Consider the following 27,969-nt stretch of genomic DNA (forward strand, 5'->3'; position numbering starts at 1 on the left):
GGTAAATGAACCGCTAGGTGGCAGTGATCACAGTGTGCTGAAGTGGGATTTACTCAAAGAGGTAACTACCATTAGGGGTAAAGGGAAGGGGTATTGCTTTTGTAAAGGCGACTACGATGGACTCAGACAGTATTTAAATTCCATACAGTGGGACCAACTGACGATGTTACCAAGAGCAAATTCAAAATGGGAAGCATTCAAAGAACTTATCTTGGAAGCTACTAGGCTTTACATACCAACTAAGAAATATTGTTTAAGGTTTAGGCCTAAGTGGATGTCAGATGAACTAATGAGACATATGGCAGAGAAGAAAAATGCATGGGATACATACAAATTAACACGTGACACAGAAGCTTATGATAGATACAAGTTGATCTGTAACCAAGTTAAAAAAGAGGTTAGGCAAGCGAAGGCAGACTATGAGAAATCTTTGGCAAGGGATGCAAAGAAAAACAGCAAAGAGTTCTTTACTTATGTAAACTCTAGAAGGAAGGGGATGAATCAGATTGGTCCACTTGATATCGATGGGTCAACTGTTGATGATCCTGCTCAGGTAGCTAACAAACTAAATGAATATTTTGCATCGACATTCACACATGAGGAGTTATTCAGCGAGGGGAATGCCAGAGGTGTATTTAACTCTGGCAGTAAGCTAGAGAATCTTGAAATAACTGAGAGTAAAGTGGAGGAGAAATTGTTGAAGATAAATACAAGAAAGGCACCTGGGGTGGATGGGACCTATCCAGTTATATTAAAGGAGGCAGCAAAGTAAGTAAGCAAACTCTTAGCTATAATTATGAGAGCTTCCTTGGACTCCGGGGAAGTACACATGGACTGGAGATATGCAAATGTGACCCCAATTCACAAAGGAGGATCAAAGGGTGACACAAGTAATTATAGACCTGTTAGTTTAACTTCTGTTCCCGGAAAATTAATGGAGGCACTGGTTAAAGAAGCACTGCAGGATCATCTAGACAAGACTTCAGTTATAGCTCAGGCACAGCATGGTTTTGTTAAGGGGAAGTCTTGCCTGACCAATTTGATTGGATACTATGATGCAGTCACAAAGAACTGGATGCAGGGAATAACTTTGATATTATATACTTGGATCTTAGAAAGGCTTTTGATACTGTTGCACATGGAAGACTGCTGCACAAATTGGAGCAGTGTGGGATTGGAGGCAAATTGCTGCTATGGATAAAGGGGTGGTTGAGGGGGAGAAGACAGAGAGTGGTAATGAATGGACACTGCTCATCGTGGACTAATGTTATTAGTGGAGTCCCTCAGGGTTCAGTATTGGGTCCATTATTGTTTTCTGTATTTATAAATGATATTGATTATGGTATATCAAGCTTAATGTCCAAGTTTGCAGACGATACAAAGGTTGGCAGGGTTGTCAAGGACACTACTGACACTATGCTACTGCAACAGGATCTGGAAAGGCTGAGCAAATGGGCTGAGAGGTGGCAAATGAAGTTTAACATTGACAAATGTAAAGTACTACATATGGGAAACAGCAACCCCAGAGCAAAGTATGAACTCTGTGGTACTACACTGACAGTGGTAGAGAATGAAAGGGACCTGGGGGTGGTTGTGCTGGCAGATATGAAGTTTTCTGAGCAGTGCAGACGGGCTGCAAGTGTAGCTCATGGTGTATTATCGATGATATATAAGAATTTTTCTAGCAGGGATAAGGAGGTGATTATTCCCTTGTATAAGGCAATGGTCAGGTCCCACCTAGAGTACTGTATACAGGTCTGGAGGCTTCATTTCAAGAAGGATGAAGAGGTGCTGGAACGAGTACAGAGAAGGGCAACAAGATTGGTGAATGGAACAAAGGGGTGCTCTTACGAAGAAAGGCTTAAGTTTTGCAAAATACAGTGTCTGGAGACTAGGCACCAGCGAGGTGAACTGAGCGAGGTGTATAAAGCTTTGAATGGTTTGAGCATGCTCAATGCTGATGGGATTCTTCCTCTTGCTCAGAATAATCACCTGAGAGGGCATAAATTCTAATTGAGGAAAGACAGATGTAGGATAGACGTGAGGCAATTTGCCTTTAGCCAGCGGGTGGTTGGTTGGTGGAACAGACTTCCATCCCTTGTCATGGAGGTTGATAGCCTGAATAAGTTTAAGGCTCAGCTGGACAGGTATTTCGAACAAACAGAGGGGTGAAGTGGAAGTGGTTATTTTTTATTTATTTATTTTTTTTGACTGATGCTGCATAAGCTTGCTTTCTTGCATCAAATGCCTCTACTAATGCTAATGCTAATGCTAACTTCCTCGAATATTTTCAATTTAGAAAATTTAGTTGATTCCACTGATCTAGACTCAAATATTTTTTAAGGCAAGTGTGATTCCCCACCCCACTCTTTCCTTTGAGAAACCAAAGCATTAGTTATGCTTTGCATATTTTTCTTCTCAGTCAAAAGAGCATTATAAATTTATATATGTCTATGATTATATCCACTTTTCAGATTAGCATTAATAGTTAGTCTTATGCCTATAATAATTTAAGGCTTTTAAACATATATGTGTTATGTACAGTTTTTGTGATTTCAGGCAGAACACCCATACAAATTAAATTCAAAGTTTTTAAATCAGATTCAGTATTGTGAAGCAGAAAAAATCCCATATGTAATAATAATAGGAACAGAAGAGTTGAAGAATGGAATAGTGAAAATTCGTCATACACAAAGTCGAAAAGAGGTAAGCCTTTTAAAAATTTTACATTGATCGAGAATTAAAATTAACTTAACTTTAGGTTTACAAAGATTATAATAGAATCCCATGTGAATTTATTGATTAAAATAAGTAATGACAAATCAATAATACAGGACTACAGTAATTTTTTTGGTTCTGACTAATTATATGTATCCTTTGTGTACACAAAAGCTCAACTGTTGTGAGTTTTTGTGTATGCAAAAAATAAAACTGGAGTTTTGGATATAAAACTACTTACTTGTACTTTCAATAAATGGCTTATTGTGGCTGATGTTGGTAATGTCATTGTTTCCTGTATACCCTTCTTTGGTAACATTGAGCATCTTAACTGTGTTTCAAAGAACTGTCTTTTTTAGCAATGTTTAAACCTGTGCAATATACATCTTTAACTAAATGTTGCAGCATTATTTATGTAAGTTTCCATTGAGCTGAATCTAATAAACAACAATTCTTTAATGTAGAGGTATATGAAATTTTTTTAATTAGCATTTTTAAAAATTTGCTGTTTAATATCAGTGTTATTTTTATTTGCTATTTTAATAAATAGATGTATACTGAAATAAGATTGCACATATCTTTATTTCTTATCTACATTTTTTTTCACTAGAGAAAAGGAATGAGTAACTGATTAGTGTAGAAATTAAAAGTAATATTAGATCAACTTTTTTCTGGGCATACGGATTTTTACTGAAATTAATAGGCCAGTAAAACTTCGACAGCTGACCAATTAGAGTGTTCATCTACCATATACAGTGAAACTTCTCCTAACGGACATCTCTCTACAACGGACATTTTCAAATTCCCCAACTCACCTCCATTGGTTTTAACGTGTTTGCAGCTTCTGTCTAGCGGACATTCTCCGTAACGGACGCGGACAGGCAATCTGCACTGTTTCGTTTAGATTAGCACTTAATTTGATCTCCCCATAACGGATAGCGGCCGAGCTTACGGCCCTTTTTCTAGGAACATTTCTTCCACGTATTGCCTCAATCGTGTGTTTATTTTCTATTTCCAATTCTCTGAATTTTATCAAGGTTCTAAACCCTTTTTCAAGAATTTTAAGGCACGTGTAAAACCTCTGATGAATTCGGTGTGTGCAGGGGCGGGAATATGGCCGGCCTTTCTTCTTTTCAGTTTCAGTTTTGTTCAGTGTCCTGTGAAGTGCACAATGTCTTCTCGTAAACATTTAACTTTAAAAGATAAAGTCGAACTCATTAATGCGTATAATCGGCAAAAAAATAGTGTTCGCAATCTCGCTGCAAAATTCAAAATCGGGAAGACACAGGTAAGCGACATCCTAAAGGAAAAAAAGTGAACTGCTCAAACAATTTTGGCAACACGGAAATGATCAGGTTCAAAAATCATTCCCGAAAACTGTTGGACTTCAAATTGACAATGTTACGTGTGAGTGGTTTTGTCGTGAACGTGCTAAAAAAATTCCCATTAATGGGCCTATTATTAGGGAAAAGGCTTTGGAGTTTGCGAAATCTATGGGAGTAAATGAGTTCAAAGCTTCTGTGGGATGGCTAGACAAGTTAAAAACTCGGCATTAAATTTCTTGGAAAACCGTAAGTGGTGAAGGTGGATCTGTTGATACTGGGGTTGTAACAGAGTGGACCATCCAATTGGAAGATTTATGTCGTGATTTTGAAGCTAAAGATATTTACAACTGTGACGAGACAGGGTTGTTTTTTAAAGCTCTTCCTGAAAAAACAATGAGTCTAAAAAACGAAAAGTGCCAGGGCGGAAAAATTTCTAAGGAACGCTTGACTGTACTATTGTGTACAAATATGCTGGGAGACTTTGAACAACCTCTTATTATAGGAAAACCACAAAATCCTCGTTGTTTCAAGGGCATAAAGTTGAATCTTTTGAATGTTGACTGGAAGTCTAATAAAAAAGCGTGGATGACACGAGATATCATGAGCGAATGGATAAGTCACTTTAACCAAAACATGATTCGTCAAAACAGAAAAATTATTCTTTTCATGGATAATGCTGCATCTCACCCGCACATTGAATTGTCCAACATTCAAATCGTTTTTCTGCCACCAAACACATCTGCAGAGTGTCAGCCCTTGGATCAAGGGATAATAAAAAATTTTAAACTTCACTACAGAAAACGTGTTTTAAGACATCTCGTTGCAAACATGAACGATGTAACGTGCGAGTGATCTTGCAGAGAAAATCAGCATCCTAGATGCGATTCAATGGATTTCCTCTTCAGTAAACGCAATTAGAAAACAAACTGTCGTGAACTGTTTTGTAAAGTCTGGCTTCTCAAACGCAAAAATTGAAGTTGTGAATAGCAATATGGAGTACCAAGAAGAACAAGAACTTCAACATCTATTGATAATGTACGATACTTCCGCTACAAGTGACCCTAGCTACAAAGATATAGACTCGAACCTCACTACAGAAGATGGTGCTCTAGATATCAACGACATTATCATCGATATTTTTCAAGAAGTTCCTCGTGAGGATGAAGAAATGGAAGGAGGTCATTCTGTCGAAGAATATATTAACGACGAACCACCGATGAAAATAGAAGAAGCGCTCATACAAATCAATCGTTTAAAAATGTTTTTCGCCGCTGAAGAAGATACTGAAGGACTTTCGATGGTTTCTTCACTCCAAACAAATGTTGAAAACAAAATTATCAGCCGGAAAAAGGTGCAGAAGAAAATAAGTGATTACTGTATGTATTTTTCTTAAGATAAAGTCATAATATGCATAGCACAATTATATGTGTATTATTTACAAAAATATTGTGCAAAATCTGTATATAATTTAATTTAATTTTACATTAAACGTTTAACGATTGTTCTTTCTTTCTTTTTTTTTTCTCCTCCCTCAGACTTCTTGTTAGCGGGCACTTCTCTCTAACGGACACATTTTCGTTCCCCATGGCTGTCCGTTAAAGGGAAGTTTCACTGTATACAGTCGATTCCGGTTATTTGGGACACATCGGGACTAATGCATAGTGGCCCGATTAAGCGGCTGCCCCAATTATCTGAAGTTTCATGTAAATAGTTAAAAATACAATGGACCTCCCGGTTTACAATTGGTTTACTGTACAATCAAATCACGTTACAATGGAGTCACCTTAGTAAAGTACCGTTCACTATACTATGCGTAGTAAGTGCCAGTCATTGTGATCACGTTTGTGAACTGAATTTTAATTCTATTAAACGGCGATTCTAATTAGCGAAAATAGGAGGAATATTATCTGCAGACTATAAAAGTAAAGATATATTAAGTACAAATTTACCTTTTATTACTTTACCAATTAAAAAATTAAATGACACGTGAAAATCGGAAGAATATACGTGATGATCGGAATGATTAATATATACTGTGATATGTACATACTAACTAGTTGACATTTCTGTTCACTGACATTTATGGGTGGGGGTTAAAATTTAAAACAGAAAAGCAATTTAAAAAAAGATAAGCAATAAAAAAGAACACAAACACGGCACACACAAATTGCAAGTAACATGATACGCACAAGTGAGAATGGAGTAACAAGTTACGAAGCTTTAAAAATAGGAATGAAGAGAAGATTCTGAAAATTAATTTTTTTATATGATTGAAGATTTCATGGAAGTGTAAACACATTTCACCATAATAACCCAAAGAATTCCAGCCGTTGGTATTATAGCAAATTCAATAAGATCGAGTTTACTATCTGTTTATGATAGATTGCACTAACGGAAAAACCCAATAAACAGGTGACTGCTAATTGTTTTTATTGTTTTATGGTTGTGACTTCCAAAAATCTGACCAAACCACATGGTACAGTCGGAGACAGTCGTAGGGTAATCTCCAGTGCTGCGATCTCCTGCTCCGATTAAATGGCATGTTGTCCCAATTAAGCGAAGTAAACTCTGGCTATTTTCTCGATTCGGTTCGGTTTTTTAAAATTTGCCCCAAATAAACGGCTGCTCCGATTAATCGGTGGCCCAAATAACCGGAATCCACTGTATTTGTTTATCCCAGAGTTGAAGTAAGGTGGACCAGACTGTTGTAACATTCCTTTGCAATTCCAAAGGATTATAGCTATAATCATGCCTGCTAACAGTTAGTTATGGAATTTTTTAGGATGAGGATGTGATGCATACTTCATTATTTTCATTGGAGTTGAGTTGAGTTGATTTGAGTTTTATTGGCGCATAAGCAACTTGGGCTATAATGCGCCAAGACCACCATTGGACTTTTGTCTCGGGATCCCAATAATGTACCTGTGTTTCATTACCAATAATAGTCCTATAAATAATCTTCTTTGCTGGTTAGAAAGAAACAAATCAATGATCTCAACAAAATGTTGTTATTTATGTTTCATGGGACATGACTGCCACAACTTTACACATGTGTAAATGCTCTTGAATGATCTTTTTATTTCTACTACTGGATCTCTCTCTCTCTCTCTCTCTCTCTCTCTCTCTCTCTCTCTCTCTCTCTCTCTCTCTCTCTAGCAATCTCTGAAATCTTTATACGAGGGCTGTTCAGTAAAGAATGATCATAATTTTTCATGAACAACTGTACTGCTTGTTATTTCTAGCTGAGCTGTGGAATTTAAGACCAAACTAAGATGCATCACATAGCAACTGCACAGTTGACTTGTTGCACGATGTGACCTTGTGGTCAGTCATGTTTATGCCTGTTCAGTTTTGCCTGTGTAACAATGGACATGACATGCAAGAAAGAGTATGCTGCTCTCATATTTTGTTTCTGTGTAAAGAAAACATCAGCTGAAGTATATGAAATGTTAAAAAAGAGGCTTGTGGATCTACACTTCCATATAGCACAAGTGGTTTAAAATGTTTAAAGATGGATGTGATTCAATCACAAAATTTGGTGGTCCTGGAGCTCCAACCACTGCTGTCACCACAGAAACCTTAAACACTGTTTCTATAATCATGAGAGAAGATCATCATACAAAGGGTACTAGGAAAGTTTTGCAATATGACGAAACAATGAATCACAGGAAGCTGCTTGTTGCTGCATGTTGAGACATGTTCATACGTGCATAGTAGCCGCCGCGCCAAGTCGATGGGCTCAGTTATTCATTAGTAGTGAGAGTGTAAAGTGCTTGCGATGGCATCGTGGTCACGAAATGAGATAAGGACAGTTTTGCGGTATAATTTCGTGCGTGGTTTAACCATAGACCAGTGCTTAGAAGAAATGACTCTTGCACTAGATGATGATTGTCCACATCGTACAACGATATTCAGGTGGTATAGAGAATTCCAAAGGGGAAATTTCACTCTGGAGGATTCTGAGAGGCCGGGAAGGCCACGAACGTCAGTTACGGAGGAAAACGTTACTGCTGTGAGGAAAATGCTTGACGAAAACAGGCGAGTGACCTACCAACAGATAGAGGATACTTTGGGCCTAAATGCACCAGTAATTCGTTCGATTCTGCAAGATCATTTGCACGTGAAGAAACTTTGTTCTCTCTGGGTGCCGCATCAACTGACTGAAGAGCAGATGACACGACGTGTGACTTGGTGCCGGGAGATGTTAAAAAAATTTGATAAGGGACAATCTCGGTGTGTGAACAACATCGTGACAGGTGACGAGACTTGGCTGTACTATTACGATCTGCCGACCAAGGCTCAAAACAAAGTTTGGTTCTTTGATGATGACGACACACCCGTAATTGTCAGAAAATCCCGATCTGTAAAGAAGAAAATGATAGCTGTATTTTTCAAATCGAGTGGAATTGTGGAACGTGTCGTTTTGGACAAGCAGAAGACAGTCACAGCTAAGTGGTATACTGAACAATGCCTGGCTAAAATCAATGGATCTATGAAGAACCTGCGGCCAAAGTCAAAAATGGACACCTGGTACCTCCATTACGAAAATGCTGCAGCTCACCGCGCCAAAGCCTGCACCGAATATTTGACCACGACAGGACTGAAACTTCTGGAGCACCCTCCCTACAGACCAGACCTTGCTCCCTGCGACTTTGCACTGTTCCCGCATGTGAAAATGAAGCTAAAAGGGAGGCGGTTTTCCAGTGATGAGGACCTTCTACGGGCTTGGGACAACGAGTGTGCTTTACTCCCTAGTGAAACTTGGCAGAACTGGTTTAAAGATTGGTTTCGGAGGATGGAGAGGTGTATTGAATGTAGAGGAAATTACTTTGAAAAAAATTAAATAAACAAAGCTGTATTGCAAAACTTTCCTAGTACCCTTTGTATAACAGTAAGGCAACTAGCAGAGACATTGAGAATATCAGTAGGAAGTGCACACTGTATTCTCTATGACCATTTGCATATGGCATGTGTTTATGCATGCTCTGTTCCAAGATTACTCGCACCTGAGAAACAGCAAGTTCGCATGGAGATTTGTCAGGAAATGTAATGGATGGTTACTGAAGATGGTGAGGTTTTGCACAAGGTGATAATGGTGGATGAGACATGGCTTCATCATTTTGATCCAGAGAGTAAGCAACAAAGCTCTGTTTAGGCGTCTCCTTCATCGCCAACACTGAAAAAAGCAAAAGTTGCAGCTTCTGCAGGAAAGGTTATGGTCATCTCTTTTTTTGACATTCAAGGAATAGTTTACCCACATGTTGTGCCATGTCAACTGTTTCAGGACCTTACTACAGAACTATACTGTGCACCTTGTGGGATTACATTCATTGCAAATGATCACAACTGCACACAAGTAGGTGAATGTTGCACACCAATGCAAAACTTCACATTGTTATATTGTTGAGTACTTACTAGCATTAATGTCAAATGTGTTCCTCATCTGCCCTACAGCCTTGACCTTGCACCCTGTAATTTTTTTTTATTTCTAAAGTTAAAGAAGGAGCTGTGAGGAAAATGTTTCCAATAATCAGAAGTTGTAAAGATATTACAGGTGATTCTCAAATGCATGTCAAAAATGGCTTCCACCACATTTTTAAAGAATGGCAGAACATCTTCATGAAAATAATCCAGGTATATGCCCCAAACTCCTCACATGATGATACAGAGACAGCTGCCTTCTATTCAGACTATAGATAATACAAACAAAAAAGATATTTTAATAATAATGAGAGACTTTAACACAAAATTTGGAGGCTTTTCGACAGATTTCAGTGACGTATTAGGAAAGATCGGGATAGGAAATAGAAATGAGCGAGGAGAAGAACTCTTGAACTTCTGCAAATAAAATAAACTAGCTATCACCAACACACTGTTCTACCACAGATCTCAACATAAGTATACATGGACATCACCAGATGGGAATACAAAAAACTGTATCGACTACGTTTTAATAAATAACAACTGGAAATCATCCATTCAAAATGTTAAAACTCTTAGAAGTACAGATTTTGACACCGACCATGAACTGCTAGCAGCAATAATTAAATGGAAATTTAAAAATATGAAGCCAAAGAACAATAGAGCAACATTAAATATATCATGATTTGAAGAAGATAAAATAAAGGAAATTTATGGGAAAACACTACAAGAAATATTAAAAAAACTATAAACTATTCATTATCTGTGGAAAATATATGGGAAAAAACCAAACAAATGACTAAAGATGCAGCCTTAGAAACCTTGGGAACAAAACCAAAACCAAATAATCCTTGGATTACAGAAGAAATTTTAGATGTATGGATGGAAAAAAGACAAATGAAAAACCTCCTAAACAAAGAAAATAGTCAAGACAAAAGGAAAAAATATAAAGCCCCAAAAAACAAAATAGACAACCTATGTAAAGCTGCTAAAAGGAAATGGTTGGAAGACAAAGAAAAGCAGTGAGAAGAGGCAAATAAACGTCATGACTCTAAAACAACTTATGGGTTATAAAGGAACTGTCTAAAACATACACCTCGAAAACACTGACGATGAAAAATAAAAACAGGAAACATGCAAGAAATTTAAAAAAATATGGAAAGAATATTACCAAACCCTGTTCAAAGGGGAAGGAAAAAACACTCTTGCCTTAGATAATAGAAGAGATAAGGCATTCTTGATAACAAAAGAAGAAGTTCAGAAAGCAATTAGCCAAATGATGAATGACTTGGCACCCGGAAATGATGGTATCCAAGCAGAACTATGGAAATTCAGAGGCGATGCATTGTTAAAACACCTCGCACAATTGTTTAATCTAATTTTATTTACAGGTGATATACCAGAAGACTGGAAAAGTAGAATAATAGTGTCTATACACAAAAAAGGAGATAAAGATAATTGTCAGAATTATAGACCCATTACCCTTTTAAACCATATATATAAAATATTTATAAGGATCTTAGAAAATAGATACTTAAAACATATGAAGAAACAATAGGGGAAGAACAAGCAGGATTTAGAAAAGGCAGATCAACAATAGACCAAACATTCACACTAAACATCATTGCAGAAAAATATTGGAATAAGAAGAAACCTCTTTATCTGTGCTTCATCGATTTCAAGCAGACATTTGACTCTGTAAACAGAGAAAATTTAATGAAACAACTGCAAAAAATCCCACTTGATCATGAAATAATCATGTTTGTAAATAATTTATATAAAAATACAAGAGCAATAGTAAAATTCAACAACCTTAAAACAGAAATTTGGAATAGAGAAAGGAGTCATGCAGGGATGCCCTTTATCCCCATATCTATTTAATATCTATCTAGAAGAACTAGTGAAATCAATTGAAGAAAAAAGAGGCACAATAATAAATGGAAAAAATATAAACCTCATAAAATATGCAGATGATATTGTGATTTTAACAGAAACCAAAGAACAACTAAAAGAAATATTAACAAATGTCAATAAAGCAAGCAACAGTTATGGAATTAATAGTAATATAAATAAAACCAAAGTAATGCAAATCGGGAAAAAACATAGAAGACATAAACATATACATCCAAAATCAACAAATAGAACAAGTACTCGTCACCACCAAATACGGAGGATGCGGAAAGGTCAGGGAATGACCACCGCATATCCCAGAGCAATATGGCCTTAGTTGCTAATGCTCTTAAAAACCAAATAACAAACAGAACAAGTACAAAAATTTGTATACCTGGGCTCTCTAATAACCGGAAACCTAAGTAATATTGACCAAATTAATCACAGACTGAACATCGGATGGACAAACATGAACAAACTCAAAAACATATGGAAGAGCAATAAAATCTCAAATAGTCTAAAAATTAAACTATATGAAACTGTCATCATACCCACAGCAACTTATGGATTAGAGAATTGGAGAATAAGAAAGAAAGGCAAAAAATAATGTAATTTGAAATGAGATGTCTAAGGAAAATCAATAAAACAAATTGGACAGAACATCAAACTAATGAACAAGTAAGGAGAGATCTAAATTTTGAATGCAGAATAATAGAGCAGATCTACAAAAATCAACTTCAGTGGTTTGGACATGTGAACTGGATGAAACAACACAGGCTGCTTAATGTAGTACTGACAGGAAGAATTGGAGATAAGAGACCACCAGGAAGCCCGGCAACCCAAAGGTCGTGGGTTCGATTCCCGCCTCGGGCTTGGATCAAAGTACTGCAAAAACCTTGGGAGGTGCAATATGGCCACAGAAGCCGATGCGCCAACAACTACCAAATCAAAAAAAAAAAAAAAAAAAAAAAAACCACCAGGAAGACCCAAAAGAGAATGGCTCCAATGCCTAAAGGAAAACACAGGCTTTCAGAGTTATCAACAAATGATGCAAGATTCAAGAGATCGACACAATGGAGAACGATATTTAAATAGAGACTCAACCCATGCCAAATGGAAGAGTAGAACGTTTGTGTGTTATTTATTTTTTAGGAGCATTAGCAACTAAAGCCATATTGCTCCGAGGATATGCGGTGGTCATTCCCTGACCTTTCTGCATCCTCCATATTTGGTGGTCACGGGCTCGAATCCCGGTCTAATCAAGAAGCGTGTGCTACTCACTGCTGCTCCTGCCATTGGATAAAGCACATTTCCTTTGTCTTAGTTTTTGTGCTTAATTTTTATGTAAATTTCAATAAATATACATACATTACTAACATGTAAGGATGTATCCTTTTTTTTTTTTAAAGAAAATCCCAAACTTGAATGGTATTAGAACCTATAGTATTTAGCTCTGCACGGCTTGAAGGTTGAGAAGACAGCAGTTACTTGTTGACATTTCTGTAAATTGTAATTTTGGAAATACATAATAAAAGAAGGTTGTTTCAGAATGCAGCAGTAGAAGGGATAAAGGAAGAAGAGGAAAAGTTAGTTGTTGACATTTCTGTAGATTGTAATTTAATAATAAAAGAAGTTTGTTTCAGAATGCAGAAATAGAAGGTATAAAGAAAGAAGAGGAAAAGTTAGTTCTGTGAGTTTGGTGTTGAAAAAATCAATGGATGTTAACTAGTTGAGGTGTATGTTGGTTTAGAAGAGTGGTTGAATTGCAGATGCCAATTCAGAAGAACAGTACCCATTGAAGTATCCATAGAAAAAAGCTTGCAGTAGAAACTGAATGTCTATGAAATAGAGTGGAGTGCCGTCATAAGAGATGGGTTGTTAATTAACTTGACTAACCTCTTTCGAATAGAGTATAGGTCTTGAGAGATGTTTAAGACAGATTTAGAGATTTGCAGAGAGTCAGTATCTGTTTAAAAGAAAGGTGATGCTGAAAGCAACAAGAAAAATTTTTTTTTTTTTTTTTTTCATACAGAGAAATCAATATTTGTGATATTCTTGTGCCAAGAGAGAGAGATCAGAAGTCAGAGTTATCCCAAAAAGGGTTATGCGATATTGTCTAGATATCTGTGTATCATTGAAGATGAGTTAGGAGCGGGGTGTTGGACGGTAAACTCTTTTCTGTGAGAAATAAGACAAGACTGCATTTTAGAAGAATTGAAATTAAGTAAATTTTCTTCTCCCCATTCGAAAATTACCTGGAAGTGAGCAGTTAAGGAATTAATGGTAGATTCATAGATTCTGCAGAGCAAGTGTTCTCAGATTGGAAGACAGAAATTCTATAAGAAAAAAAAATAGGAGAAAGAACTGAACTTTGGGAAAAATGCATTAGTTGTTCAAATTTTTCATCAAAAGTGGAAGAGAAATTGGTGAAGTTAAATGTAAGAAAGCCACTGGGGTGGATAGGATCTATCCAGTTAAATAAAGAGAAGCAGCAAAGGAGATAAGCAAACCTTTAGCCATAATTATGAGAGCATCTTTGGATTCAGGGGAAGTCTCTGTAGACTGGAAATGTGTGAATGTATCCCCAATTCACAAAGGGGATCAAAGGGTCACATTTAGTTCCCTGGTTGAGTTTGATAAATTTTTCATATCCACTCCCGTAGAGTTCCTCATGCATGAATGTAGATGCAGAATACTTCATTAGCTTGTCAACAACCTGAGTAGGATCATCAAACATTTGGTCCACTGATATTGACAGTTCAACTGTTGATGATCCTGCTCAGGTTACCGACAGCTGAATAAGTATTTTGCCTCTGCATTCATGCATGATGAACTCTTGTTTATCAAACTATACCAGGGAGCTAAATGATTTTGTAATAACTGAGAGGAAAGTGAAAGAGAAATTGATGAAGTTAAATGTAAGAAAGGCACCTGGGGTGGATGGGATCTATCAAATTATATTAAGAGAAGGAAGAAAACAGACCTCTAGCCATAATTATGAGAGCATCCTTGGATCCAGGGGAAGTCCCCTAGACTGTCACTCTTTGATCACCCTTTGTGAATTGGGATCAAAGAGTGACATTAATTACAGACCTGTTGATTTAACTTCTTTTCCAGAGAAAATAATGGAGTCATTGGTTAAAGAAGTAATGCAGGAAAATCTAGACGTGAGTGCAGTTATACTTTGGTCACAGCATGGGTTTGTCAAGGGGTGATCTTGTCTGATCAATCTGATTGGATACTATGATGCAGTAACAAAGGAACCGGATGCAAAAATAATTTTGATATCATATACATGGATTTCAGGAAAGCGTTTGATACTGTTGCACATGGAAGACTGCTGTATAAATTGGAGCAGTTTGGCATTAAGAAAAAGTTACTGCTATGGATGAAGGTAGGGTTGAGTGGGAGAAGGCAGAGTTGCTATCAATGGACATTTCTCTTCGTGTACTAATGTTATCAGTAGAGTACCCCAGGGTTTGGTGCTGAGCCCATTGTTGTTTTCTGTATTTATTAATGATATTGATGAAGGTATATCAGGCTTAATGCCTATGTTTGCAAGATGATATGAAGGTTGGCAGATTGGTTAATGATGGTATGCTTCTGCAACAAGATCTAGACAAATTAGGCAGTTGGGCTGCGAAATGGAAATTGAGGTTTAACATTGACAAGTGCAAAGTACTGCATATGGGTAGCAGTAATCTCAGATTAATGTACCAACTTGTGGTACTACACTCAGGGTAATGGAAAATGAAAAACACCTTGGGGTCATTGTGCAGTCAGATATGAAGTTATCTAAGCAGTGCAGACAGGCTGTCAGGACAGCTCGTGGTGTTTTGTCAATGATATACAGGAATTTTTCCAGCGGAAAAATTCCTGTATCCCATTGTTTGTATAAGGCAATAGTCCGGCTACACCTTGAGTACTGCATACAGGTCTGGAGGCCTTGTTTTACTTTACAAAGGATGTAGAATTATTGGAATGGGTATAGAGAAGGGCAATGAGATTAGTGAGGGGTACAAAGGGGTGCTCTTAACAAGAAAGACTTCAGTTCTGCAAATTGCAGAATCTGGAGACTAGGCACCTGCAAGGCAATCTTATTGAAGTATTTAAGACTTTGAAAGGATTGGGCAAGCTTAATGCTGATGGGATTCTTCCTCTTGCTCAGAATACACACACGAGGGAGGGCATAAATTCAAATTGAAGAAGGAAGGTTGGAGAATAGATGTGCAGTAGGTTGTCTTTAACCAACTGGTGGTTGATTGCTGGAACAAACTTTTGTCTGATGTTGTGGAAGTGGATCACTTGAATAAATTTAAGAAAGAACTAGACAAACTGTTCGAGGCAATGATAGGTGAAATGGGAAGTTTTTTTGTTTTTTTCGGATGATGCTGTATATGCTTGCTTTCTTGCATCATTTGCCTCTACCGATACTAATGCTAATCAAATTTGTCCAAAGATATGTAATATAAGCCAGTATATCAGCAGGGATTGATACTGATGGAATTCATATTGGCTCTCATTGACCAGATGGTAGGTTTCAAGATAATTGAAGAGGCAGTTGATGGATTTCTCTATTACTTTGAAAAGGGTAATGGTAAATGCAATGGGACAATAATTAGTAGGGAGGGATTTTTGTACTGTTTTTAGGAAGTGGCTGGATATCTCTTCTGCATTTCTGCATGGAAGGAAAAACACCAGCAGAATAAGAAAGTTTGAAAAGGTGACACAAAAAGGAAGGTTTTGAGAACAAGTGGAGAATTTCCATCAGGATTTGGAGATTTCTTAGCATCAAGATTGTTCAGAATTCTTCTAATATTCTTCTGTCAAGAAACCGTGGTAGGAATTGAATGGAGTGCATTTAGTGTGGAATTAGGTGATTTACTGAAATCATCTTGAATGTTAGATGAAAAATAGAATGCTAGTAAACAACCCCGGGGGCTCACATCTGGTGAGTATGGGCTTGGCACACCCAGGGTCCTGAGCTGGATATTATCATTCTTCTCTTTCTTGGTGATTCCCTTCTACTTTTGACTCTCTCTCTCTCTCTCTCTCTCTCTCTCTCTCTCTCTCTCTCTCTCTCTCTCTCTCTCTCTCTCTCTCTCAGGGTAACTTGGAAATTTTTTTTTTTTTCCCCCTGGTGCAGCATAAGCCTCAGGCTTCCTTGCACCATATGGGTATTAATAATAATAATAATAATAAGTCAGCTTTGTACTTAGCTGAGTATGCAAGGTTGGGAGTATTATATATGGACCGAAGTTGTGGCCAATAGAGCTTTGGCCAGAGAGCTTAATAATTGTTTTACGACTATTGGATACAAGCCAATTGGAATATTCTACTTTCTTATCCTGAACACAGTTTAGCATATTTATTGAAAAAAACCAAGGTTTAGATAAAGAACAAGATATTAAAGTGGAATGATTAATAAATGAGGAGCAGTTATTAAGATCAGAATATTTAAAACAGTAATTTTATATTCTACTTTGTTTCCCTTGTGCATCACTAATCTGGTCCTTCATCTTGAAACTTACCCATCAGCCTATCATGTCGGCAGAATATTTTCTCATCAGGTGATTAAATACCAAACTTATTTAATCAATACCAGACTTCTGTTTGTCAACTTTACATCAATTGTACCAAGAAATTGAAATTACCTCTGTTACTCTTTTTTGGTAATACAAAGCTATTCAGTGTTTTGTTTATTTATGGGACCTTCTTCATCAGCAGTTAAACTACTAGAGCCACTTCATCCCTCCAGTCTAAACTTTCCAGAATAAGTAGATTTGATTCTTCATTTGTCAACATCTCACTCAAGCTAGTCACTTGTTTCTATCTTGACTCTGATGTTTGGTTTCACAACAAGGTATACAGAAAAAGCATTTTACTCACTGATATCAAAGTTCCAACATTAGTAGGCTTCTTATGTCCAGTTTCAGCAAGTACTTTTTATGTTTTTATTTTATTTTATTCCTTTGTTAATGTTTCACTTTCCTATTTCATGTGTTATTATTGGTTTTTATTCATTGCAAACCCTTCTAGCTTGTCTGTACCAGAATATTTTCCCTACTTTTTTTTGTTTGGCAATAAATTATTTTATATATAAATGAAAATATTTATTTGATGCTTTCTGATGTCCAGGTGTTGCTCAATAAGGAAAAAGTCAGATCAGCATCAAATTTTCTATATATACATGTGACCCCCGCTTAATGCTGATAATTCGTTCCGGAAAAACAGAGCGCTAGGTGAATCCACGCTAAGCGAGCGCCGCATTCCCATAAGGTAACATATGTCTTTGTGAGTTGCGGTCAGTGCCATAGGATATTTCCTAATCAATAATAAATGGTAGTGAAAAGATGCACGAATGTCGGTCAAAATATTTAATATTCAAATATTTGTACATATAAAATATTTTGCATTACATATGTATATAATTATGGGGTAACTACTTACGTATCAAAATTAAACTTAAAATTCTAATTAAAATCATGAATTTGATTGATCTAAATTGATTTAATTTAATTGATGAATTTAATCAAGAAAAATGTGTCGATTTTGGGTTGAACTTTGGCCCTCTTCCAACTGAACTAAAAGGGGTATTAATTTTAAATCTCCCACAGCGTTACCACCCAACAATAAAGTCAACCGATCCTTCGCCGCTTTGAAACCTGGCATGTTTTTTTCTTCTTTCAATATGAAACTTCTTTTAGGCATTTATTTCTACAAAAGTGGTCTTGGCGCATTATAGCCTTAGATGCTGATGCGCCAATAAAATCTAAACAAACCAAACTTCTACAAAAGTCCTGCTTCATCTATGTTAAAAACTTGTTGAGAAGCATAACATATAATATCCCTCTTCAATAATTTTAACAAGTTCTTTTTTGAAAGTTTCGGCTCCTTAATCTGCACTTGCGGCTTCTCCCTGGATTTTAAATCTATTCAACCAGCCCTTACTAGTTTTTTTTTTTTAGGTGAGTTTTCTTCAGATCATCATATTGGCTAATCTCTCTCTCTCTCTCTCTCTCTGTTTTTTTTTTATAATATTTAACTTAACTGAATTCTACATTAGATATTATCTTCAATAAAATCCTAATAGCCAGCCTAGCCCTAATTGCTTGCAATGGAACAGCTATCTTTTCTGCTGCTAAAATTAATTCTTATTTTTTTTTTATAATTGTTCTTACAGTTAAACTTGCAAGTCCTGAATTATGGCACACATCCGCTTGTCTTTGACTGGAATCGATTCGCTTCAAAACGTCTAATTTAATTTTCGAATTCAGTAGTATTTTTCTTACATTTATAGTCTTTGTACTGTGCCCAGACGTTGCTTTTTCATTCTTATTGGCCATTATTAACTCTTCGAAATGTAACTGCATTGGTTGCATTAATTACGATACAATGTTCGAGTAAACTGTCCTTTATGCATGATGTCTAATACTATACTGAGTGATGACTAGACTTCGGATAAATGCATATAACGCAAATATTACAAGCAATATACTTGATAATTTTTTAAAATGTTGATCTCGGAACTATGTAACAAGTCACTGTACTGCAATTAAATTACCGTGTGAGAAAATATCACTGAGCGTGGGAAAATTTCTCAAGTCGGCGTGGGAAACATTTTAATGCTGTTTTGATATTCATTTTCAAGCTATCGACTCCACCAAATGAAACGATTTCGCTAAATATGCTAAAAATGCAATCTGTAAAAGAGCATTATAGTGATCTGAGACAGCGTTATAGTCAGATATGGGTTATAATATAAGAGCAGCGTTATAGCGAATCAGCGTAAAGCGAACCACATTATAACGGGGGCCTGCTGTTTATATATATATTGGTCGATTTTATTTAATTAAATGGTATTTATCTGTAGGGAATTAGGTGTATATAGACCAGGCTACCAAGTTAGCAAATGTAAACTAGCTTTAGCCTGGGAGGTCTATAAACGTTATATTAATGAAATGGTATTAAAAATAATATGATGCTAAAAAATGAAAATAATAATAAAAATGATAATAAACAATGTAAATTGCAAATAACGTTCCCTCACTTGGCCATCTGTCTGCTACTTCATCGGGGGCTTTGAGCAGAACAATAGCCAGACTAAAGGAATGTCTCATACCTACACGTTTCTGTTGTTCCCATACCAGTTTTGCCAGTTATTAATTTTTAAGTGATAGTATTAAACTTAATTTTTAAGTGATAGTATTAAACTTAATTTTTAAGTGATAGTATTAAACTTAAAATTCAATGAGAAAGGATAATATGTTTAGTTTAATTTTTGTAAAATTTTTAAATTTAAATTTTATCAACGTAGTGTCAGAAACAGCAAACTGGGATAGGTGACACAAAGCCAACGGGTATATATCAGAATAAATGAGAAAGGTTCTTACTTCTTTCTTGTTCTGTGGTGGTCAGACAGAAAAGGGGGTCAATTCCTGCCTTCAGGTTGTTTTATATGTTGATAAGATTATACTGCACAGACGTGCCTTTTGTAGATTATAGTGTGATGGTGAAATTGCTGTAGGCAATATATCCTGTGTCAGTGCGAGTGTTTTGAAAGCCATGAGAGGTTTTATATTTGTGCTTGTGGGGGGGGGGATTGCTTCTGATGTCGGAAGGAACCTATATAAATGAAATGATGTGTTTATATCGGTACAAAATGCGTTGTAAAATACAAAAAGTATGTTAATAAAAATGGGTTGCTATCCCCTGGACCGGGCCGGTATAGCTTTTCTAAGGCATAACGACCTGTGTTTGTCTGGGGGGATAGCTACGTACATATTTACAGCCTCCTTCAATGTGAATTTTCACCCTGTGTCACTAGGTTTTATACTGTATTAAAATGAAGGGATATAAACGTTATGTGTATAGTATATCTTAGGCACAATTATTTTGTTGTTGGGAGTTTGTATCTGGTGATAATTTCCCATTATTTAGTCTGATTTAGGAAGTGGGGAAGGTGTTTGGTAGGCCAGGTTACAGTGTGGTCAGACGACGAGCCTCTTCTGAGCGCAATAAAACCCGGGTATCAAAATTGGGAAGTTTTTACTGACAAATACCTAATACTGTAAACTTAACCAGATATCATTATCATAATCTTCAATAAGAACACAATATATATATATATATATATATATATAAAAACTGGAAGTATATTTCAGATGCTAGCGTTACTCAAAAAGGAAAAGCCAAATGGATGCACATTATTTAACATATAGTATTAAGAGTGGAAAATGATGCAAGGAAGCAAGCTTCTACAAAAGAAAATAACCACCTTATCTCTCTGGAACTCTCGATATAGCCCTTAATTTTATTCAAACTACCTACTTCCACAGCACCAGGTAAAAGTTTGTTCCATTAATTAATCACTCTCAAATAATTCTGTTGGCTCTGAAGGATTTAGGTTCAATTCCATAGCTGCCAGTTCTCCTCCCCCCCATGTATGCTTACATGCACACATACACACAGAAATCCATAAAAATCATAGTATGTTTCAGATGTTTGAACATTATTCAAGAAGGGAAGAGTTGAATTGATAACAAATTTTCAGTACGTGTATTTGATAGTTTCTGATAAAGTTTTATGCAAAATTTAAATTCCATAATCTCTTCCATCTTTTCCCTACCTAGACATTGCTCTAAATTATTAGAACAATCCTTTTAAAAGTTTCAGAAATTATTTAGAATATTCTTAGGTGCCTTTGTAATATCAAATGTCATGCTGTTAGGGTAACTTATTTCGCCTATCCATCCCTCCCTTTAGAATTACTCAAAACTTCACCATATTCATGTGATAGATAGCCACAAAGTGAGACTTGTGGCTACCTATCACATGAATATGAAGTTTTGTGAAATGCTTCCTGAACACAGCATAGGAATTTTTAGCCTCTGAGGTATTGCACTTTATTTGATAATCAAATAACCCTAACTTATTGTTTCTTGTTTTACTTATTTGATGTTTTAGTATCACAACTATTGCACTTAATATATACATTGTCTTAACATGCTACCTTAAAATCAGATGATCTTATAAAAATATATTTTGTGAAGTTTTCTGATATTTATAATACTTGATTTATTCCGTCAAGGAATGAATTACACTTAATTGTTTTTATTCTTATATACATCTTTTTTTTCTTTTTTCTTCTTTTTTTTCAGTTTAAAATTCAACGGTCAAAGTTAGTAGAAGAAATTAAGAAGTATCTTTTCAACATGAATGGTGCAAATTCATGATTTAAATTGTGAGTTAGTACATTCATACTAATCAGAAGTTACTTCAATTTTTAAAAAAAATTCTGTAAAATTCTTTAAAAATTCTCCATCAGTGGATGGTTGCATAAGATTTCCATTAAAAAATTCATTATTAGAATAGGTAATGAAACTTGAGAGATGCCTGTTATACAATATTCAGCTTTTTATTACAGAATAGGTTATCATTTTCATGTAACAGTCAAATTAGTCATGTGTTTGAGGTTTTGTCTACAGTGTATCTAGTTTTAGCTTATACTGTATTTATGCTGGTCATAAGTTGAAACTCTTAACATTTAGACCCATTTTTTTTTTAAATGCCCTTCCCCTGTAACAGCTTGTTTTGGGAAAAATAATGTGATGCTAATGGACTGGCCCAATCAGAATCTAATAGAACTAATCTAATAGAATCAATAAATGAATGGGAAAGATGTGAGAGTGCTCTTCCATAAAGGTCATGATCATATGTCCAATTAAAAATTGCTTAGCTGGAGGAATTGGGAAATAGTTCAGCTTGAATGTCATAAGTTGATGGACATTGTTTCACAAAGACTTCATTTGGAATTTCAAGAAGGAAGACCTACACTACTGTAAATAATTGTACCACTATTTTTGGTAACAAAGTTTGATGCAAAAGTTTAGTGTGGTGGGGATTTTTTAATATAAACCTTGGGTTCTGGAATTCCTGCAGAAATGATGGTTGGTTATTGAAGCTTTTCCACTCTGCAAGGTACTGTGTTTTGTGGCTGAAAATTTGTCTCAGAATACTTGGTTTGCTGTTTTGGAAGTTCCACAGTTCTGTATAGACCTGTTGTACTCTGTAAGGAAATTGGAAAAAGAGACTGGGGGGATTGAGAGCCAATGTATACTTACCTTTCCCCATCAGATCTGGCTGAGCCCAGGGCAGCTGACCTGCCTGCTCACCTGCTCCCCAGATGCCTCTGGCAATGCTCTCTGTAGGAAGGAATGTGGCTGAATTATTATTGGAAGGAACAATAATGGATATTTGTTATTCTGTTCATTGTTAAGATGGAGAAATAATGAATGAAAGCTTCCTTGAATAAACTGCAGAAGAAACAATTATTGGGGAGGATTGCCAAATCTGCCATTTATGATATTTAGATCAAGAAGAGAGGGTCAATAAATTTAAATGTATTTACACAGTATGCACACAATAAATTTAAAAATTTAAAAGTTCCATACAGAAAAAACTTCCTGCTGCTGTTTTACTAAAATACCTAAGGAGTATCAAATGATGCAAGGAATCAGGTTTATATAGAATCATTAAAAAAAAAATACTGATCTTAATATGTCCATTCCTCTAATAATTTGTCTAATTCTTCTTTAAATTATTCAAACTGCCCACCTCCACAACACCAGGTGGAAATTTGTTCCAAAATTCAATCACTGTCTGGCTGAATCAAATTTTCTCACATCTGTCTTATGACCATCCTTTTTCAATATAAATTTATTGATAACTTTTCTGACACCTCTTGTTTAAAACTCTTAAAATCAAAAGGATCGATAGGCCCACTTTTTTTAAGGCATCTGAGAAAGATTTTGGATGTGAACTACATTTAATTTACCCAATCCACATAAGACATTAAACACTTCAGTCAGTTTCCCCTACAGGTGCCTAGTTTCCAGACACTACAATTTGCAGAACGAAATTCTTTTATGGTAAGAGTACTCTTTTGTGTCTCTGACTAAATAAAGAGTTCTTTACTTATGTAAACCTAGAAGGAAGGAGATGAGTCAGATTGGTCCACTTAATATCGATGATTCAACTGTTCATGATCACGCTCAGGTAGCTAACAAACTGAATAAGTATTTTGCATCTACATTCACACAGGAGGAGTTATTCAGGGAGGGGAATACCAGAAGTGTATTAAACTATGATAGTGAGTTAAATGATTTTTTAATAACTGAGAGCAAAGTGGAGGAGAAATTGTTGAAGATAAACATAAAAAAGGCACCTGGGATCTGTCCATTTATATTAAAGGAGGCGGCAAAGGAAGTAAGCAAACCCTTAGCCATAATTATGAGAGCTTCCTTGGTCTCAGAGGAGGTACCCATGGACTGGAGATCTGCAAATCTGACCCCAATTCACAAAGGAGGATTAAAGGGTGACACAAGTAACTATAGACCTGTTAGTTTAACTTGTGTTCCAAGGAAAATATTGGAGTCACTGGTTAAAGAAGCATTGCACAATCATCTAGACAAGACTGCAGTAATAGTTAAGACATGGCATGGGTTTGTTAAAGGGAGGTCTTGTCTGACCAATTTGATCGGATACTATGATGTGGTCACAAAGGAACTGGATGCAAAACATAATTTTGATATTGTATACTTGGATCTTAGGAAAGCTTTTGATACTGTTGCACATGGAAGACTACTGTACAGTTTGGAGCAGTGTGGCATTAAGGGCAAAATGCTGCTATGGATAAAGGGATGGTTGAGTGGGAGAAGGCAGAGAGTGGTAATCAATGGACACTGCTCTTCATGAAATAATATTATTAGTGGAATACCCCTGGGTTCAGTTGTTGTTTAATGTATTTATTAATGATATTGATGAAGGTATATCAGGCTTAATGTCTAAGTTTGCAGACGATATGAAGGTTGGCAGGGTTGTTAATGACATTAATAACAGTATGCTACTTCAAGAGAATCTAGAAATGTTGAGCAGATGGACTGAGAGGTGGCAACTGAAGTTTAACATTGACAAACTTAAACTTAAAGTACTGCATATGGGTAGCAGTAACCCCAGAGTAACATATCAACTGTGTGGCACTACACTCAAGGTGGTAGAGAATGAAAAGGACCTGGGGGTAATTGTGCAGTCAGATATAAAGTTTCTGAGCAGTGCAGACAGTCTGCAAGAATAGTTCATGGTGTCTTGTCAATGATATACAGGAATTTTTCTAGCAAGGATAAGGAGGTGATTATCCTCTTGTATAAGGTATCTACATTCACAGACTCCAGACCTGTAATGCATACAGGTCTGGAGGCCTCATTTTAGGAAGGATATAGAGCTGCTGGAACAAGTACAGAGAAGGGCAACAAGATTAGTGAATGGAACAAAAGGTTTCTCTTATGAAGAAAGCTTAAGATTTGCAAATTACAGTGTCTGGTGACTTGGCACCTGCAAGTGATCTGATTGAGGTGTATAAGGCCTTGAATGGTTTGAGCAAGCTCAATGCTGATGGGATTCACCCTCTTGCCCAGATTAATCGCTCGAGGGGACATAAATTCAAATTTAGGAAAGACAGTTGTAGAATAGATGTGCGGAAATTTGCCTTTAGCCAGCATGTGGTTGATTGCTGGAACAAACTTCCATCTATTGCTGTAGAAGTTGACAGCTTAAATAATTTCAGAGCAGAACTAGACAAACATTTGGAGTGAATGGATGGGTGAAATGGAAAGAATCTTTTTTTTTTTTTTTTTTTTTGGCTGATGCTGTATAAGCGTGCTTTGCGACTTCCAGACCTGTATGCAATTCTTAAGATGTAGCCTAACTATTGGCTTACAATGGGACAACCAACTCCTGTCCCTGCTGGCAAAGTTCCTGTTTATCATTGACAGAACCCCATGAGCTGTCCTAGCAGACTGTTTATACTGCTTATAAGAATTTTTCAGACAGTACAATAACCCCCAAGGTCTTTTTTTTTCCCACTAACTTCAGTGTGGTATCACCTAATTAGTATGTTAACCTGGAATTTCTAATGCTCATATATTCATTCCCTTACATTTGTCAATGTTAAACCTCATTTACTACTTCTCAGCCCATCTGGTTAATTTTTCTAGATATTGTTGCAGCATCATATCCCTCCTAACCTTTGTATCATCTGCAAACTTTGACATTAAACTTGATACGTCTTCATCAGTATAAGAACTTATTAATGATATTGATGTACTTATTCTATGGTTTGGAGTATTCAAAAAAGCGAAAAAGTAAAGTGAAATTTAAGAGAGTTCACTTTAAACATAAAACACAAATGCCTCTCTGGTTTTGTTATTACTAAACACTTTGCTATCAGATGTATTGAGATATCAAAAGATAATTACATAATATATAAAATATTGTCTATTCTAGTAGTGCATGGGTATAAATACAGGACTACGTTAAAAAACTGCAGAATGTATCTCATTCAGTTTGAGGTGTCACATAAAATAGTCAGCAAGTTCAAACATGTAAAACTATGTACTGTATCATAGGATTCTATGTTAGACAGGTTTTGGAGACCCAAAAGTTCTCATAGATCGCTGTATTGAAACATCATATAGAAGAGGAAGATGAAAGAAGCTGGACTAATTTTAAAAACAGATTTCTAACATAAATTCTTTCTTTGCCTTTTTCTGTTAGACAAATCATTAACAACATCATCATAGTTGATATTGTGTGTATGTTAATGCTGGAATGAATGTCTTGTAAATAACTTCAATACAAAATTTATAGAAATTCTTTCAGATTTATTTAAAAACAAAATTAAATTGAATACAGGCATTTTAATAGATTTGATATAATGTAGTGAGGAATTGGAATTAAGAGTACTTAGAGCCTACAAACACCAAAGCCCTGATAATGGAGACCAGCTATATATTTTAATAGGATGGGTCTCAGAACAATCAAACATGTTGCCAAACAAAATTTTCATTACTGCTGCAGTAAAATTACTCAGACTGAGGAGAGGTTCTATATAAAGGCTGGAGAGATTCTATATAAAGTATTCAAATCACTATATGGTTTGAATACTCCAATCCATATAGTTTTTTGAAGTATTCTTTGGGCTATATTAATTAAAGAGAGAGAGAGAAAGACAGACAGAACTATCTACTGTGAAAAAGATACATTATAGGGATGCATTTAAGGGACTTATCCTGTAAGCCCTTATTACAGTCATTAAAGTGAAGTACTGCAAAATAAGTTGTCTTGTTATCCATTTGGATAACAAAATCCATTTGGATTTTGTTATCCAAATGAATGTTATCCATTTGGATAACAAAACCACTGAAAAGCTTAGTTGAGGAAAAGGAAAAAAAAAAAAAAACATGGGATAGTTATAAACTATTGAAAGACACTGTTTTGTGTGACTATTAAATGCATATATGTAATAAAATCACTGATGGTATAAGACAGGCAAAAGTGGAGTTTTAAATGTTCCATTCAACAAGAATTAAGAATAAGAAAAAGGAGTTCTATTCACCTATGAATATGAGAAAGAAGAGAATAAATCAGGTAGGCTCCCTAAAAAGTTGTAGCAATGAAATCATAGACAACTTAGAACAATATTTCAGAAGAAACTGTCAGAAAAATATCTCAGGCAGAGAGAGAGGGTAAGACACCATGGGTGGAGGGTATACATCTAGTTATACTAAACACATGCTATGAGATTAAATTCTGGAATGATACTTTTAGAGATGAAATGCTAATGGTTCCCCAGTCCATAAGGAAGAACTTAGAGGTGAAGGCAAAATATTGAGTTTGACTTCTGTGGTGGGTATTATCTTGGCATTTGTGGCTAAGGACACAATATAGGGTGGCCTTGAAAAAAATGGAATCCTAAAGGGGTTGTTGCACAGGTTCATGAAGAGGAAGGTATTGCCTGTGAAGAGGTCAAAAAACATTCAAATGCAAAAAAAATTATCTTCACAGATATACAGTGGTTATACAGTGGTTATATAGTGGTTGGTCCTTGAGGTTGTCACAGACATTCTCTCAGATATGCCAGACAAGCTGTTCTTGCTACCTGGGAGTCTAAAACGCTGATGGAACTGATATTCGGGTGACACTTAAGTCAAGTGGACCCACTTTCGGTGAAGTCCGGACGGTCTATGACAGCCAAATCCTCTGCTTGCACCTTCACGATGGTGGGACTGTTAGTAATCCTGGGTATAACCTCCATGCAAAAGTACATGGTGGGTGACCACCCAGGTGTGAACTAACGTAAGCAGGGGTCGAGGTGTGGCGCCCACACCACATGGAGGAACGCCGCCCCTCTATGTTACCAGGCAGTACTAGGTGGTAGATGACTCTCATCAACCGGTGAAATACCACCACTTTGCTTATTGGAGGCTTGAAGTGGTGGAACCCATGTTTAGTCTCTAGAGCTAAGTTCCGGCCAACCCTTCCCAATCTCTTCCATCATGCAGTATGATTGATGATTTTTGAGGTTATGATGACTGTCGTGGCGAGATCCAATATTCCTTACATTTCGAGGGTACAGCTCTAAAACGGTGTTCGCAGGCCGGCTGCTAGATAGTACACCGGACCAAACCTATTGGTAACTCTCTAGGAGGCTTCCGGATCAGCTAGTGTATAATCTTGCTACCTCTACTCTGCCAGATAGTGACTGGAGGGAGTCCGA

At 36.3% G+C, this 27,969-nt stretch overlaps 1 protein-coding gene across 1 annotated transcript in view; it reads left to right on the plus strand.

Moving 5' to 3' along the window:
- The window catches only part of LOC150079660 (histidine--tRNA ligase, cytoplasmic-like), a 129,270-nt gene extending 107,681 nt beyond the window's left edge, over nt 1–21,589 (plus strand). Inside the window, exons 13-14 of the mRNA XM_090383156.1 lie at nt 2,560–2,706; nt 21,515–21,589. Of these exons, the coding sequence (XP_090239282.1) occupies nt 2,560–2,706; nt 21,515–21,589 (222 nt within the window). The remainder of the gene's footprint in view (nt 1–2,559; nt 2,707–21,514) is intronic.
- Nucleotides 21,590–27,969: the final 6,380 nt, after the last annotated feature.

This window comes from Mastigoproctus giganteus, chromosome 10 (assembly GCF_048544385.1).
Source record: "Mastigoproctus giganteus isolate SK-2022 chromosome 10, ASM4854438v1, whole genome shotgun sequence".
NCBI classification, from domain to species: domain Eukaryota; kingdom Metazoa; phylum Arthropoda; class Arachnida; order Uropygi; family Thelyphonidae; genus Mastigoproctus; species Mastigoproctus giganteus.